Source organism: Macaca mulatta, chromosome 2, assembly GCF_049350105.2.
Source record: "Macaca mulatta isolate MMU2019108-1 chromosome 2, T2T-MMU8v2.0, whole genome shotgun sequence".
NCBI lineage: Eukaryota > Metazoa > Chordata > Mammalia > Primates > Cercopithecidae > Macaca > Macaca mulatta.
This window is the reverse complement of record NC_133407.1, coordinates 21132648-21151104: the sequence shown is the minus strand read 5'-3', so window position 1 is coordinate 21151104 and position 18457 is coordinate 21132648. Positions and strand designations below refer to the sequence as shown.

The 18457-nt window shown below is 34.6% G+C and overlaps 1 protein-coding gene across 9 annotated transcripts in view; it reads right to left on the bottom strand.

The window, feature by feature from the left end:
• Positions 1-18457, bottom strand: part of SLC4A7 (solute carrier family 4 member 7) — a 107275-nt gene that overhangs the window by 23426 nt on the left and 65392 nt on the right. For all 9 annotated transcript variants that reach the window (XM_015132319.3, XM_077994140.1, XM_015132314.3 and 6 more), the window contains 7 exons: positions 14885-14991; positions 12575-12749; positions 8611-8744; positions 6907-7152; positions 4505-4610; positions 1944-2105; positions 1438-1551 (listed from right to left, as the gene is read on the bottom strand). In XM_015132319.3, the coding sequence (XP_014987805.1) occupies positions 1438-1551; positions 1944-2105; positions 4505-4610; positions 6907-7152; positions 8611-8744; positions 12575-12749; positions 14885-14991 (1044 nt within the window). The remainder of the gene's footprint in view (positions 1-1437; positions 1552-1943; positions 2106-4504; positions 4611-6906; positions 7153-8610; positions 8745-12574; positions 12750-14884; positions 14992-18457) is intronic.

Sequence of the window (18457 nt, the reverse complement as noted above, 5' to 3'; positions counted from 1 at the left end):
TAAAAATATTTTATTCTACTTAAACAATACCATTTACTCTTAAGAGTTCCTTGATTTTCCCTAAGTATATTTTATGCCCCCTGAAATCAGCCTATTTATTACCTCAAAGTCATATCAATAAATGAATAACAAGGACATATTTAAGAACTAGAACAAGGAACTTAGGCCAGGATTATAGGAAATTACATCAAGTTTTGAACCAATACTAATTCACAGTTTCATTTATTTATATATTCTCATAAAATAAGCTTAAAGTTTAATATTCTCATATTTTTATGTTAGAAACACAGACTTTCTAAAAATTGTTGGCAGATCATTTTCCACCTGTGTACCCTACTTTAAAAGACCACTGGCTTTAAAAATAACATTTTTTGGTCTCAGTGCAATATTATAAAATTAAATGATCTTCATTATATTCCTTATTTCAGATCCCCTTTAAACCAGATGCTTCTGAAAGAAGTCATATAACTTTAAATTAAATATAACCAGTGACACTACTCAAAATGTCTTTCCTTTTAGAATAAACAAAGGAGGATGGAAGAAAACAAAAACAGAGCAGAAGGAAAATGAATGTATTCAATTTGCTAATGAAAGCAGAAAATTCAAATGGATGTTCAGATCAAATAGCATTTTTCTTATAGAACACATTTCGTTTTCTCCTTATGCTACCGGAAATTGTTACATGGAACTTTCCAACTACCGTCAGATATATTACCCTTCTAGAAATTTAACTAGACCCTCTGTGCCACTCCTAGAAAATTCAATTTTAGGTTACCTTTTTTTTTTTTTTTGAGACAGAGTTTCTCTCTTATTGCCCAGTCTGGAGTGCAATGGCATGGTCTCAGCTAACTGCAACCTCCGCCTCCTGGGTTCAAGCAATTCTCCTGCCTCAGCCTCCTGAGTAGCGGGATTACAGGCGCCCGCCACCATGCCTGGCTAATTGTTGTATTTTTAGTAGAGACAGGGTTTCACCATGTTGGCTAGGTTGGTTTCGAACTCCTGACCTCAAGTGATCCACCTGCCTTGGCCTCCCAAAGTGCTGGGATTACAGGCACAAGTCACTGCACCCGGCCTGGGTTACTTCTTTATAAAAGAATAAAGGGTGTTTCCTTCTCCCTGGAAGGTACAGCAAGAATTCCAGGTAGCAGAGCAAAGACTTTTTTTTTTTTAATGGCTCCCTACATCTTACCACGATATTTTCATTCACTCTCTCTAATGGACCAGCATTGATACTTTTAAGTTCACATGTCTCTTTTCTGTCCATATTGTCATTGTTTATATATATATGAAAAACACATATAAATTATTTCCTTTCAAAGCATCAGCTCTTCAGAGAGACTACATACTTTTGAAAAATAACTACTGAGAAAATAGTATCTTGCATTAAAGTAGTATGGTATTCCCAAGTAACAAACAGCCACTCGTTTTAATCCTTACCTCAAATTTTTCAGGAACATGAAGTTTAGGAGATGGAACTCCTACAAGGTAGTCAATTGTAACCATTATTACAATTGTGAGAAATACGGCAAAATCACTGATTGTCGATCGCACCTATGTTAAAGGGATCATGTTAATATAAACACAGAAATACTATGTGTTCTTGCTAAATAATTCACATTTTTCATTGATAAAATTGCCACTACAACGTATAAATGGAGCTTTTAACTAGTGACAATGTTAACAGTGAAACACATTTATATTTAATTCTTTCCAAAAATATAAGAAACACATTTCACAACTAATCTAGCAACTCTTATGGTACTGTCATCTTCCTACTGTGAGCTCAGGCATGTAATATACATTTTTCACTATGAATAATTTCTTTATTAACCAGCTGGCATAGAGTATTAACCCCAAAAAATGTATTACCGTTTTGAAATAAACCAAGGAAATAAAAACCAAAAATATGAGCATTACCAGAATTCCAAAATTATATCAGTTACCTTGGTAGGAAAGTAACGCTTGGTCTTAAATTGCTTGAGGAATGAAGACAGAAAAAATGTTGTGAAAAACAAGATGACACACCAAAAGAGCACATCTGGAATATAAGGTCCATGATGACCACAAGCTGACCCTAAGAATACACCATGAAGTTTTTTACATTCCTGGAAAAAAGGAGAGAGAAAACAGAGAATAGGGGATTCTTAAGTATTCAATAAATTATTATGAATTTCATTGACTCATGAGATGCAACTGATTGTAAGAGGCACGATTATTTTGTTTTCCTTACAAAAAAAAACCTCATCCAGTCAACTATAACACACTACCAACTAATTGTAATATATATCCTGAGTTCAAGATATTATAATTTGAAAAATACGTGCATCTCAAATCACTAAAATACAGTATTTTGCCAAGTCACTTCATATACTCCTTTCTTTCAATTCCATATTCCCTATAGTGAAAGCCTCGTAGTATTATTTGTGAAATGTTTCTTCTGCATTCTTGCTTGTCCACAATTTTACCGCTTTTGTCTCTGAACAAGTGGTTTAAAACAAAAGCAGCAGATAGAAAATTAATACTACGCTCTTTTATGATGCTGGACAAGACACGGCTACAGTATCTAAATTAAAATCAGTAATAAAAATTGTGTTTAGTTTTTCTGACTTGACTCAGTACCTTCAGACTAAAAGCACAGGACCATGAGCAGTAAAATGACCGTTAAAATATTTCCATTAACAAAATCAGTAACATAATAATATAGCATAATAAAATGCAATTATAGAAACTACTGACTTCATTTTCAGTTAAAAAAAAAATAACTGAAAGGCAACCAGAGATTAACAGAAGTACATGCCACTAAAGTTCTCCTTTTTCTTACTTATAATCTAATGAAGCTCATTTTAACAAGTCAGTTGTACCAAAAGAAAAATAGTTAAATGTTCCATTATTTTCACATGCCATGTGCTGAGATTAGTAAACCTAATCCATCCCATGGACCATGAAATTAAAAGCTATACCATTACCAGAAACACAAAAAAACCCACCCGGCAAGGCCCCATGGGATAACATGAAAACACTTACATCAATGAAAGACATCTGATCCATCATGAAATGAATTCTTTGTTACAAATCACTTTCATTTGAACACCTCTATTAACTATACCTCTTCCTTAACAAAAATGACTTTTTAAATATAAAATAGTAAAGCATGAATCTATGTTTTATCTTTTATTTGTTTTTAGAGACAGGGTCTCATTCTGTCGCCCAGGCTGGTGAGCAATGATGCTATCACAGATCACTGTAATCTCCAACTCCTGGGCTCAAGTGATTCTCCCTCCTTAGCCTCCCAATAAGTTAGCTACACACGTGAGTCACAATACCAGGGTAATTTTTTAATTTTTATAGAGATGGTGCCTTGCTATGTTGCCCAGGCTGGTCTCTAACTCCTGATCTCAAGCAATACTCCCGGCCTTGTCCTCCCGGAGTGCTAAGGTTACAGGTGTGAACCACCATGCCTGGCAATTTTTACTGCTTTAAATCAGCACTGCCCAATAGACATATTAGATGATGCAGATAATGTAACATTTCAATCACAGAAATAATGGAAATACAGAAGCCAGTAGTCACATGAATTGACTGAACATCTGAAATGTGGCTAGTTAACTGAAAAACTAAACTTTTAATTAATCTTAAGTTTAAATAGACACATGTGGCTAATGGCTACTGTATTGGACAATACAGCTTAAATTATCAGTGGGATTAAATTTCAGTTAATATCCTTCAAATTATATAGTTATAAACTATCATCTTAGTAAGAAAGGAATGACCTACAGTTACTTATACGATATAAAAAGCACAAGGGTAGCTCAAGGGACCTTAGTCTTAATTCTAACTACTGGCAAACTTTACATCATTATTTCTAACTCCCAGGCTTGAAAATGTCAAAAATAAATATTCCAGGGTTAGGACAATATTCCCCCAACAGAACACAAACATCTGTAACAGTATTCAGCACACAGTAGGTGTTCATTACATGTTGTTATCCTTTTTCGTTTCTCTTCCCTTAATGTTCAACCCAGACTAGTCTTGATGAGTTAGACAAGGTTAACTTAGACATTTAGGACATTAACACAGCTCTTCAAGATCTTCTAAATAAGCTGTCAATGGAGCAGATGAACTGATAAAAAGGCAGTATAAGTGGATATAAAATATTGTAAAGTCCAGTATATGCAGCCACAGTCCCAGTAAACACTTCCTTTGAACGTATCAATCTAAGTAGAATTAGAAAACAGAAGTATATTCACATCTTTATACTGTTCATATCTTGGAAGTCAAATATAATTCCCCTTATCTCTCGTGCCAGTTCCATTCTTTTCAGCCTATACTTTTCAGCGCATGATACATAAAAAAGTGGCAACTACTATCTGGTCAAAACAACACTACGTACTGAAAACATACTACCTATCCATCAATCAAGAAGAAAATGTATGTCTAATTAGAAAAAGCTAAAAGAACCAGATCAATATCTATTACAAAACCCTTTATTTCAGAATTTACTCACAGAAACAGTAAGATTTCTCCAGGAAATATTGTGTGCTGTTATATTCTCTTTCTTCCATTGTGCTAGAGTTTCATTGCTGGGGTTAGGAGGTTCAGTACATACACATCTGAGAAATTAGAGTAGTATACATTTTTAAGGATCCTGAATTTCATGTTTACATTTTACTAAATCAATTACACAATGTGGTAGTTTTTAACTTCTTTTTTCTTCCTACATTGCAAAGCATGGAGACTAGAAAGTGAAAAATACATCAGAAACAACAGAATGAAATAAAGTTTGGGTTATAGAAATAAAATAAAACCAATACAAATATCAAAATGTTTAGTTAATGAAGCTAGTTATGTCCCTGGCAGGGGGCGCTATTTTACTTAAAAATCTGAGATGATTCCACCATGTTTATCAAGATTAGTCTCCACTAAAGCTGATCTACTCAACCTCCATAGCGGTCACTGCTGTCTCCCCCCACTCCCCCATAGCATGTACAGATTCCCAATAAGTTATACTACCATTAATTATTTATAACTGACAAGCCCTACCTACTCACAGTCACCCTTTGTTGATCTTAAGGCTCATTCTTAAAGAAATAAATAAAAAATAGTTTCTCATCAGGACAGGACTAGGAGAGTCATAAGGAAATCAGAGTTCAGTTCATATCCAGAACTATTTCAACCGCCTAAAGCTAGAACACACATAAGCAAAGAGACTTTTAAATATGGACTTAAAAGATGAAAAGAAATAATCATGAACTTTCCAAACTAGATTATGAACTGTTTGAGAAAAGGCAAAAAGACAAACTTTAGAGTCCATTCAGGCGCTTTTAGTAGCTGACTGACCTAATGCAAGTTTTAACCTCCAAGGCCGTCAGCTTCTTCATACACAAAAGGGGCTATGATGTGAATAAGTAACACTACAAATACAAATTTATAATATAAATTAGGCAACACTCCTAACACAGTGCCTGCAGACGCTCACAGAATGTTGACCAAATAAATGTAATTCACATGTAATTACCCAGTTAACTAGAAGGAAACACTGCTCTAACTGGCTGACACTAACTATAAAAGGCATGCTTTATAAAGGTCAAAGAAGCAAAAGGCAAGGAAAGAAAGTTAAAAAAAAATTGTTTAAATTAAAGCTTCTAAGAGGAAGGAAGATAGCATATAATAGATTCGGCATCATAGTGTCACTAGTATATTCAAATAGGTCAGTGTCTTCAAAGGAATTTTCATACCCTCTTTATTCCGTCCGTCAAAGTTGAGAGTGTGCAAGCAAAGGTAGCAGGGGAAGAACAAATAAACAAAAGGGGGAAGTACATGTATCTGGGGCTTAGGTGGGTAGAAAAAGAAAAGCTGTATCCTTCTGTGTCTTTTGGCAACCATATTTTTCCCTGTAAATCAATCAAATGCAGTTCCACATTTACACCAAGCGTGACTGCTAAAGACAGCAAATAAAGGCATCTACTTAAATATATCTACTTTCAAAAGCCTATTTTACACTTATTGAATATACTTGCCAAACTTTTGTAACTATTATACATTTATTTTCAAGTCCTATTTTATTCTAGAATTTAAAAAGATTTTCATTGCACATTTTTCTTATCAAAAGGAAAACACTAAACAGCAGACGAATGTATTGCAATAACTTTCAGTAAAAATTATCAAGCTTCAGCCGGGCGCAGTGGCTCACGCCTGTAATCCCAGCACTTTGGGAGGCCGAGGCAGGTGGATCACCTGAGGTCAGGAGATCGAGACCAACTTGGCCAACATGGCGAAACCCTGTCTCTACTAAAAATACAAAAATTAGCCAGGCACGGTGATACCTGCCTGTAATACCAGCTACTGGGGGGCCGAGGCAGGAAGATCACTTGAACCGGGGAGGCAGAGGCTGCAGTTAGCTGAGATTGTGCCACTGCACTCCAGTCTGGGCAACAGAGAGAGACTCTGTCTCCAAAAAAAAAAAAAAAAAAAAAAAAAAAAAAATCAAGCTTCAGAAATATTAAAGATGACGAAAAATTTGAAAACCATTTAAAAAAAGTCTACATTACATTATACATCTAGGATTTAAATATAAGATCCAATGTAATAACTGCCTGATTCAAATATATAGTGGATCAGTTGCCAATCACATTTAAATTGGCCAATCCAATTCAAACAGAAGATCAAAACATATACATGTGAATAAGCTATTTCAGTGAACAAAAAATACTGAATTTAATCAACTATATTTTTGTCCACTGAATGCTGTGACAAAAATCTCATCTGAAACAACCACATCACTAACACATGGCTAATTAAGGAGTTATAGCTAGTTACCCTATTAGACGGCAAAAAAATTCATTTTCTGAGGCTCTGACATCTCTGTAAAAACACATTTTAGTATTAGGAGAAAAGAGAAATACTTACGAGTAGCTGGTCAGTTTATCTAAGTTGTTGTGCATATTAAATGCGTATGTTTCTCCTAAATCAAAGAGCTTCTCCAAAGCCTCGTAGATGAATATGATGCAAATAAGGGCTGCAAAAGCCTCTTCTGTAAATCGAGTAATATAACACACAAGGCTGCTTGCATCTGTTGCAACCAAAACAATGCACAAAAAAGAAGTCCACAGACCAATACTGGTTCTCAAAGACAGATAAGAAAGTTGATAATCTCTGTTTAGAAAGAAAAATATGAATATGATAAACATGTGTGGAATAGTATTTGTACCTAAAATTTTTCATAGCAAGCAATGGAACAGCATGAAAACATGATTCCTTAAAGAGAATGAATTACAGAATGACAAAATAACGACTAGAGAAAACTATATCTTTTTCTGCTTCAACTGAAGACTAGCTTATTAATAGATTTGTGTATTACACTTACATAAAAGACTTACAGTGAAAATCTACTAGGCGATAAATATTTCAAAATCATTACAGCTCACTTTCTAAATCAGTTATGAGTAAATGACAGGTATGGTGTCTATATGAAAAAACAATTGCATCTTACTCTCTCTAAAGATCCAGACATCATGTGTATCAATACAGTAATCAGCTCCAACATTATTACCATCACTACCACTACTCTCCTCTCCCACCATTATCACCACGGAAAGTGATTTCTTATTTTAAACCTCAAGAAATTACTACCAGAATCTATACTTCAGGTCACTGCATTCTCTATTAGTCTACGTGGCATGCCAGACTGGAATCAGATTCAGCTTGTTTAGTGAGTACAGAATCAGAAAGAGAGCTGGATCCATCAAATATGTAATAGCATCAAGTTGTTTCAAACTAAAATATACAAACTTCATTAATGTCACAAAAGGAAGAATACTAGAGGCTGGGCGCGGTGGCTCACGCCTGTAATCCCAACCTTTGGGAGGCCAAGGCAGATGGATCACCTGACGTCACGAGTTCGAGACCAGCCTGGCCAACATGGTTAAACCCCATCTCTACTGAAAATACAACAATTAGCCAGGTGTGGTGGCGGTGCCAGTAATCCCAGATACTTGGGAGGCTGAGGCAGGAGAATCACTTGAACCTGGGAGGCAGAAGTTGCAGTGAGCCAAGATTGCACCACTGCACTCTAGCCTGGACAACAGAGTGATATTCAGTCTCAAATAAATAAATAAATAAATAAAATAAGGAACAGTATTAGCCATGCTGAATTCAAAGTCTAACAGCTACAGTACCCTATATTCATTTCTACAGTGTGAGCAACCTCACCAATGGAAACTGACACTTCACTCTGATTGCTTCAACCCAATTCAAATTAACACCTTCTTACTGGTTTAAATTTGTTAGCACAAAGGATTTGTATTTAGCCCTCAAGTGATCTGCTTATCAGCATTCAAATCCACTGATTTTATACTCAAGGACAATCTTACTTTCTTCATCTCCAAGTTACTGGATTAAGAATGGAAGGGGCCAGAGTATGGTCAATCATACAGTAGCTCAAAAATAATGAGAATGTGCATATATTGACCAAATTACTTTTCAGCAATTAAATAACTCCCTTGTAAGTTAATAAACAATTTCATATATAATTGTGTGTGTGTGTATATATATACACACACAAACAAACACACACACAAACACATGTGATAAGTAGAGAGGGCTATTACTTACCTGCAGAATTTATATAAAATTTTTTCAAACACTAGAACTGGACCTGTGCTCCCCAATATTGTTAGAGGTTGCCCAGCAAACAAAGAATAGGCAATCCCAGTTAATGATGCTCCAAAAAGAGACTCTATTGCACTCTGTTTAAGGAAAAAAGAAATGAATAAAAGCAATACATCATAAACATTTCTCTAACCTACTATAACACTTGTAAGACATCTGGAAAATAAAAATACTCATCAAGCAGTTATAAAACCAACACCACTTTAAGTTTTTAATTTAAAATATAAAAAATTACAAATACATTTTAAATACACAAGAAAAAAATTCTTTCTTTTTGTATATTAAAAAACTTTTGCGATCATCCTTAATTCAAAACTCAATACAGGTTGAGTATCCCTAATCCAAAACTCCACACTCCAAACTTTCTGAGTGCCAATACGACACTCAAAAGGAAATGCTCATTAGAGCACTTCAGATTTCAGATTAAGGATGTTCAACCAGAAGTATAATCCTAAAAAAAAATCCAAAATCTGAACTACTTCTGGTTCCAAGCATTTCAGATAAGGGATACTCAACCTGTGCTGTGGGATGAAAGGAGCAAAGAATAAATGGGAGAGACACACACAAGGGCTTCAACTTTATAAGTTTCATTTCTTAAGTCTGTGAGTACAGAAGGATATGTATTATTTTCAATACTTTTATATGGCTGAAATAGTTCATTTTAAAAATAAAAAATAGTAATATGGTGCTACAAAAAAGAACTGCTATAAAAAGATCTTTCAAATAGGTGATAAATCAACATGTGACTATCTTTCTCAAACTGATTTCTAAACGGCAAAACTTTCCACATATTTTCAAGAAATTAATCTAATATGATAGGCTTAATCAATTATCAAAACTGAAATACTTAACAAAATAAATGAGAAAAATCTCAAAATAATTTATAGTAACCATAAATGACAAAGTATCACTAAAGTTTGGCAAGAAAAGATAAAGAGAAAATGAAAGACTAAGAGAATTTAAACGTTAGCACACTAATTTTGTACAACCACCACCATTGCATTCTAACTAATTAGGCTATCAGATGATTAGCTATGCCACTAGAAAAAGGAAGTAAGGAATGAATAGTTTACCATATACAAACATCAAGGTCAACTGGAAAGTACTATCCAGAAAAGCCAGCCCATTAATTGGTAAAGGGAAGGAAAAAAGAAGCTTGTAAGAAACAATCCTGCTGAAATGAGAGGCAGCGCAGCAACAGGCAAAGAGGAGGGCTTCCGAAACTAGATTTCCAGTGGGAAGACTGACTACTACTAGGTGTTCAGCCATGGCCATATCTTAACCTTTCTAAGCCTAAGCTTTCTCACTTTGAAATGGAGGTGATAACTAGAACATAAATAGTATTTGCAAAAACACCTAGCAAGCATGGTGTCTGGCACACAGAATACAGTCAATGAATGGTAGCAATTCTCATCATCAGCTAGAACAGCATCTTCCAAAATCAAAATCACAAAATAACAGTAAGCAATGAAAGTATACTTCCACTATTAGAATAAAAATAGGACCAAACTCAAAGATAAACAAATTTATCTTTTGGCAACATAAAGGGGAAGTGTCCATGTTAATGACACATTTGTTAATTATATGGCCTAAATTTGTTTTCTTGCCTGTGGAGAAAATGTTTGTTCTTAGAAGACACTGCTAAGCCATCATAAAATCCTTAGTTCAATTACAATAAGCATATTTAGGAATGAATTTATGCAGAGCTTAAGTCAAAGGAAAAAAATGGGCCAGGCGCTGTGGCTCACGCCTATAACACCAGCACTTTGGGAGGCCAAGGTGGGTGGATTGTTTGAGCCCAGGAGTTCAAGACCAGCCTGGGCAACATGACAAAATTTTATCTCTGCAAAAAAATACAAAATATTAGCTAGGCGTGGTGGTACACGCCTATAGTCCCAGCTACTCCAGAGGCTATGAGAGAAGTCCAGGGAGGTCAAAGCTACAGAGAGCCAAGATCATGCCACTGTACTACATAGCCTGAGTGAAACAGTGAGACTGTCTCAAAAAAACAAAAAGTAGAAACAAAGGAAAAAAATGTCTAAATGGTATACATACAAAGAGAGAAAGCAAAACATTGAGACAAGAAGCAAGGAGATGTCAAAAAAGACATTAACAAGGGCAAATGGGTATAAAATTAAGGTTCCCCTCTCCTAATCTTGGGTTGAAAAGCAGATGTTGCCATATGAACACCTTTTTTTTTTTTTTCTAATTTTTGAAGTGTTTCTATGTTCACTGCCATACTGTTACCTGTCTTTTCCCTAAAGAAATCACAGCCTGGCCAGGCACGGTGGCTCATGCCTATAATCCCAGTACTTTGGGAGGCTGAGGTGGGCGGATCACGAGGTCACGATATCGAGACCAGCCTGACCAACATAGTGAAACCCCATCTCTACTAAAAATACAAAAATTAGCCGGGCGTGGTGGCAGGCGCCTGTAGTCCCAGCTACTCAGGAGGCTGAGGCAGGAGAATTGCTTGAACCCGAGAAGCGGAGGTTGCAGTGAGCTGAGATCGCACCACTGCACTCCAGCCTGGTGATGGAGCGAGACTCCACCTCCCAAAAAAAAAAAAAAACCACAGCCCATTACACTGCCTGCCTACCTCATTCTCACATTCAGAAGTTTCCATTGTACCCATCAGAAGGCCTACCTACCCTTACCTTCCCCTCACATACCATACTATTTTGTCTTTTACACTTTTTTCACTTAGAATCCTTGAGGACGGGAGATACTGGCTATTCTTACACTTATCTATATTCCTCCAATGCCAAACACATTGTCACATGTACAAGATATCAAACAGCAAGATTAGATGGGCAGGTAATGAATGACAGTCCATGAACAAAGAGGCAGCAATTCTACGATGTAACAGATAAAACACATTTCCATGGGGCCAGCAGAGTGACATGCACAATTTGTGACAGCACATAAAGCAACTCACTAAAAATATAGACCCTTGATACAATGATTAAAGACTAAGGTAAAAAGATTTACATAATCCAAAATAAATTCAGAGTTGAAAGAAAATTTCAGTTGTTAGGTTTATTTCATGTTTAGATCATGAAATATTTTAATTAGATAATTATCATGCCTTAGCTTTCGTTATTTTTTAGCCTTTGATCTAAAAAAAAATGAATGTTCTCCCAAGAATAAATACAATTAAGTAAAATACACTTAAGAATTACAAATTGTCTCATTTAAACGCCTTATTAAACTGATTAAAATGCATATCAACAACAACAAAGAAATGCCTTTCATTTTACAAAGCACCATAGCTCTGAATACAGTATAACCAGGTACAGGAAAACATAAAAACTTTCATTTTAGTAATATCAAAGAATGAAGCTTTCAATTATATTTTCCAAATAAAAGTTTTAGCTACTTTCACATAGATTTAATAACTGCAAAATTAAATGCCACTTCAAAAAGCCACAATTTCCACAATTATGTTCTATTCTTCCAGTCTAGTCTAGGCCTACCAGCCAGGACTGAGGAGTTAATATTCATCATGTGGCTCTAACTAATCCTATGATCTCTTATAGGATATGAAGTAGGCCCACTGATAAAAACCCCCATGACCCACCCAGAATCAGTTCAACTGGTGTCTTCTCCCAGTCCACCCCACCTCAAAAGACAATCCAAGCCTTTTACTCAATTTATAAAACCATTCATCCAGCAAGCCAAAGCAAACCTTTTTTAAATTTTTTTTTACCTCAACTGTGCATCTTCTGTTCAAATGGCTTCCCCATGTTTTCCACAGCAATTACCTTTGGGGAAAGTCTGCTTTGGGTCACGTTAATCATGCTGTGGGTAGACTCTTCAAATGAAAGTATGAATAGTGAGACAAATGCATACAGACACTTGCCTCTGAAGAGCTAAGAGCCTGGCCACTACCAATCTTTGTACTCACTATTCTGCCTTCTGTAGCTTCTCCAAGCAGCCCTCCAAAAGTGATTACAGGAGACATACAGGCACAGTATAGGAAAAGAATCGAGGCCAGGCACTGCAGGCTTAATGCATCCTTGAAGTCACTCAAGAAAAAAGGTGCTTTCCTTTTGATGTCAAGTATCAAACCACCAAAAAGCCTAAATAGGTGAGATGAAACTCGTCAAACTGTACACTAGAGGATTCTAGCTAGTTCAAACTACAACTATGGGCTACACAAAACTGCTGGTGCCTAGGTGTTTTGTCAACAAAATGTTAAATCCAATTTAACTTATAAATTACAGAAGATACACTCATTTAATTGAATCTACTGATAGAGGAATGTTATATTTCATTAAGAGACAGATATCTGTATTTTACGGACTATATCATGAAAAGATTGCAGGCAAATGATTTTATATGAGTAAATGTAATTTTGGACATAAATGTGCAAGGCAAGGTATAACAAAATAAACGAAACCAAACAACCCATTTATGAAAATGTGCATAAGCAATTCTATTAATCGTTTGTATTAAAATCTTAAAGGCAACAATCACAAATATGAGGAAGGCAATTATTATCCAAATACACTTTCATATAAATGTAGTATGTTGTGCTTAGATGCACAAGTAGTATGAATTCAATAACTTCAAAAGCTTTTAAAACTAGTACTTCAATCATATAAACACTTTGTCTAGGGGGAAAAAAATTCCTGAAAACCATTTCAGGATATTTAATTTACTGTGTATGTAGACAAACTAATATGTACATAAATAAAACAGGTTTCAATTAGTAGATTAAAAATCTGTTTATACATCAAAGCCATACCATTTCAACATTTTTAACAATTAGTCTTATGGATACATCTAATTTGAAGACATTCCAATAAAATATAAGCTCCATAAGGGGAGACTTTTTCTTGTTTACTGCGTTATCTACAGTGTCTAGAACACTACCTGGGAAATAGTAGGCACTCAACAAACACTGGTGACTAAATCGGTAATTCGTTTTAATACTCAAAAAATAAATAATCATTCAAATTCCAACTGCAAGAAAACAGACCCAAAAAACTAACATTAAGCTTTCAAATGCTTTGGATATTTCAAGTTTTACCATTGTAATTTTTTTAAGTTAATACCGAAATAAATCCTAAACACAAATTGACAAGTAGTACTCTGTTCATAATCTGACAGCAAGGGGAATCAGCTTGCAATAAAAAAGTTGCCATCAATAATCTAAAATATGAATCTATAGTATATCATCAAATCGATAATTACTTAGTAAAGGGTGTACAGATGCTCTCAAGTGACTGAGATCAGTGGAGGCCTGACACAGTGCTTCTCAATGACTAACCCTATCCCAGTTTGAAGAAGCGATAATAGCTAATAACAGAATAGTACTGTTCATACAGGGTCAAAATCTTTTCTCTACAGGGTCAAAATTGTATTCACAGAGACTAACACACTTCATTAGTCAATGAATTCATTGTGAATTTCAGTTTCTCTAAAGTCTATATTCAGAATGCCAGTTACTTATTTTTATGATATAGTACCCTTTAAGGATGTCATCAAAATCCCTAATATTGTATCTGTTTAAGATGTTGTTTAAACAAATATTTAATATTTAAGATTATTTAATTCGATACTGACCACCAGTGGACAATAAAGAATCAATAGCCACATGCTTTTCCACAGTATGAAAATACTATAACATTTATCTACTTCTACAAAATATTAAGGCAATGTTTGCATCTGCCAATATTTCTATTTTTTGTTACAAAAATTAACTTCTTAAACAATTTTTCTAGCTGGGTTTCCAGAGAGCAATTCAATGGTTTAATCATGCTTGTCCATGGAAGATTACCTCATGATATAATGCTCATTTAAGAGTTTTAAATCTGTGCACATATACAAAGAAATTATTAGTTGTAATTACTCTCTGTTCCCATAATTCTGTAACTCAATATGAAGAATTATAAGACTCTACACCTTCTTCAAGAACCTTCTGTATAAGCAATGGAAATTAACCTACACACTATATAACTGCAATACTCTGAATATACAGTCCATTATTTTCCTTTTAAACTAAAGCTTGATACATACTAATACAATTATTTATAAATTTTCTTATATATTTATACATATAAATTTTCCTTAAATATAATAATACACATTTTTCTAAATATGAAAAAATACTACAGATGATTAGGTTCCAAACACTTGGAAAAAAATATAATATTTATGTTTTCATCAAATCATCCCCCAAACCCCTCAAAATATCAGTATTTGCACCCACCGTCCAGTCCTCTGTAGCTCAGGCCCAGCATGATGAGCGGCCTCTTTAGGAGTCTCACCCGATGTGGGGGTAGATCCATTGTGAAACACAGGAATCTTTCTCTTTTCCTGAATTTCACAAAACACATTATTTTCAGAATTCTATTTTAAGAAAACTTGAGACAGCATCTTCAATTACAGTGAATATCAGATTTTATATTGATTATGTATCTAATCAGTTCTCCTAGAAAAGAATGCTTCCTAAAATAAACTCTCTTCTGAAATAGATTGCTCTTTAAAAATAGAATCTACTATCAGTTTCTATTAATATTTTAAATTTCTAATTAGCTTTTTGAATCTTATATTCTAATTATCAACACACTATAAAATATATTCACACATACCATTTCAAATTCCTATTCACCAATAGCTACAAACAGAAGTAACCTCCAAAAAAGCAGCTCTCCCACCAAAACTTTAAAAATACTGCTCCTGTTAACTATTGAAAAATATGCTTTACATTAAGAAAAAAGTAAATTTCATTTTTCTTCTACTAAAATACTTCCCTTAAAAAATAAGAGCTGTTTGATAAACATGTTTCCACAAAAATCAACTTCGCATGACATTTTATTACAAATTCAAGAGTACTATTCACATGATACAGGATTTCTCCCCCTCTGTTGAAGACAAAGAAATGAACTTTTAACTTGTTACATCAAGAGATTGCCGGGGCTAAAAATACATGTGTGCATGTGCACATACAAGGGGAAAGATGAAAGAAAAGGAAACAGAGGTAAAGGGAAATGTAGACAGAGATCTGTCATCCCAGGAGGTTTACTGGGTCAAAGTCTCTAGCTGAATTAAAGACTTAGGCTAGCCAGTTTACATGTTCCATATTTAGAGAATAGCAAGGCCCATCTACAAATACAAGATTGCCATCTGAAAATGTCAAAATCTCACAAAATTTCAATTTTCAAACTTACATCTTAAAGAGGAAAGGGATAAAATATTACAACTCCTAGGAAACAAAAATAATTTGAAAAACTACAAATTATAAAATTGTGGTTTTGGCCATTATTTTTAATTTAATTAATCATTTAATTGATTTAATTAATCATTTACTTGATTTGATTAAAGACAATGGCTGAAACCACAATTACTTTTGCACCAACCTAATACAACCCATGAGACCCAGCCAAAGCACATTCAAGAAAATTAAGCAATTATATTAACAAAAATGAAAGGAAAAATAGTGAATTAAACAACCACCTCAGAAAATGTGAAAACAAAAAAATCTTTCCTGGATGAAAGTGAAAGGAATGAAATAAAACAGCTAACAGCAGAAACTAAGATACAAAATAAAACGCATTTTTTAAAAGTACTAAAATAAATTTTAAAGGATGCTGTTTGAAAAATACAATAGACCTTTAACTAATTAATAACAAAACAAAAAAGGCTAAGAGGCAATAATTTCATAGTGAGCACATTTTATATACATACATATATACATACTACACTTTATATAACTCCATGCAAATAAATTTGAAACCTAGATGAATCTGGTAATATACTAGGAAAACGATTTACCAAAACTGACACCAGAAAAAATAGGAAGTTTTACATATACCGATTTCCAAAGAAATAAGCTAATTGTTGAAGTCTACATGACAAAAGATTCAAGCTCAAAAAACTTTACAAAGGAATTCTTCCAAACTTTTAAAATCAAATTATTCCATACCATTTAAAACCGTTTAACACCACAAATGAAAACTTACAAATTTTTTTATGAAACAAGTATACTGATGTGAAGTATAAAATGTGAAGATGGCACAAAAATCTATAAACCAATCTATAGTAATACAAAGTAGTAGACACAGACCACTACCACTTTAAAGTCCAAACTGAGTTGACTCCAGGAATTCTTTCACATTCAAAAATCTATTCATAAGATTTACTATAATAATTGATAAATAAAATTAATATAATCATTTGCCAGAGATGCTGAAAAGGCATTTGATAAAATTCTACATCAATTTATATTTTAAATATAAATAAAAAAGAAATAGTTACTTTCTTAACATGATGAAATGTATATTTTGGCTCCAATGTCATTATCTTACTTAATGGGAGAAATACTGGAGATATTTGACTATAGTGAGAAATAAGATAAGAAATGCCTATTTAAAGCCCATGCTATTTAACACTGTACTAGAGATTTAGTCAATACAATTAGACAACAGAAAACAATTACAAGTATAAGATTTAGAAAAGGAGGAATAAAACTCTCTCTTACTTACAGATTATATGACTGAAAAACTATTACAAACAATTAAGGATGGTAGCAGGATTAAAAATACACAGTTGAGGCCGGGCGTGGTGGCTCACACTTGTAATCCCAGCACTTTGGGAGACTGAGGCAGGTCGATCACCTGAGGTCAGGAGTTCAAGACCAGCCTGGCCAACATGGTGAAACCTCGTCTCTATTAAAAATACAAAAATTAGCCGGGCATGGTGGTAGGCACCTGTAATCCCAACTACTCGGGAGGCTGAGGCAGGAGAATCACTTGAAACCGGGAGGCGGAGGTTGCTGTGAACTGAGATGGCGCCATTGCACTCCGGTCTGGGTGGCAAGAGCGAAGCTCCATCTCAACAAAAATAAAATACACAGTTGATTCTTGAATAAACAAGGGAGTTGGTACCAACTCCCATGCAGTTGAAATTTTGTGCATAGCTCCCTGAAACTCAATCTAATAAGCCTACTGTTGACTGGAAAGCCTTACTGGTAACATGAACAGTTGAACACATATTTGGCATGTTAGAGGTGTTATAACCTACATTTTCACAATACAGTAAGCTAGCAAAAAGAAAATATTAATGGAAATACATCATAATTTCTATTTCACTTATTTCATTTCTCTTAAAATGTGGACAGTACCAATCCTTGTTTCCTTTAGTACCCAAACCATAGAAGGATCCATGTCGCAAAAGAAGTTAAAAGCAATCCTGAATGATCAGAACCCTTCTGCCAGATCAGCTGATGTCAATTTGTTTTCTGGCACTACTAATTCTATATCTTTGTCCTCATCACCGGCACCGGTTCGGAAGCACTCATCTCCATCGAGTTGTGTTCTGTTAACTCCTCTGGTGTGGTGTTTATTAGTTCTTGAGCTTCTCCAAGATCCACATCTTGAAACCCTTCAACTTCCACCTTTTTTGCCATATACACACTTTCCTTGAGTGGCTCTGTCGTAAAACCTGTTAAGTCATGCACAACATCTGGACGGTTTCACCAAGAAGGAATTTACTATTTCAGGTTTGATGATGTTCCTGGCTTTTTCTATAATAATGATGGTGTCTTCAATGGTGTAATCCTTGCAGACTTTCATGATGTCCTTGCTATCCAAGGTTCTCTTCCAGAGCATTAATAATCTTTTCTATATAGCATCTAATGTAACAAGCCTTAAAGGTCCTCAGTCCCCTAATCTAGAGACTGAATTAGAGACGTGCTTGGGTGCAGGTGGACCACTTCAACACCTTTGGTGTTGAACTCACAGGTTTTGGGTGGCCAGAGGCATTGTCTAATATGAAAAAAATT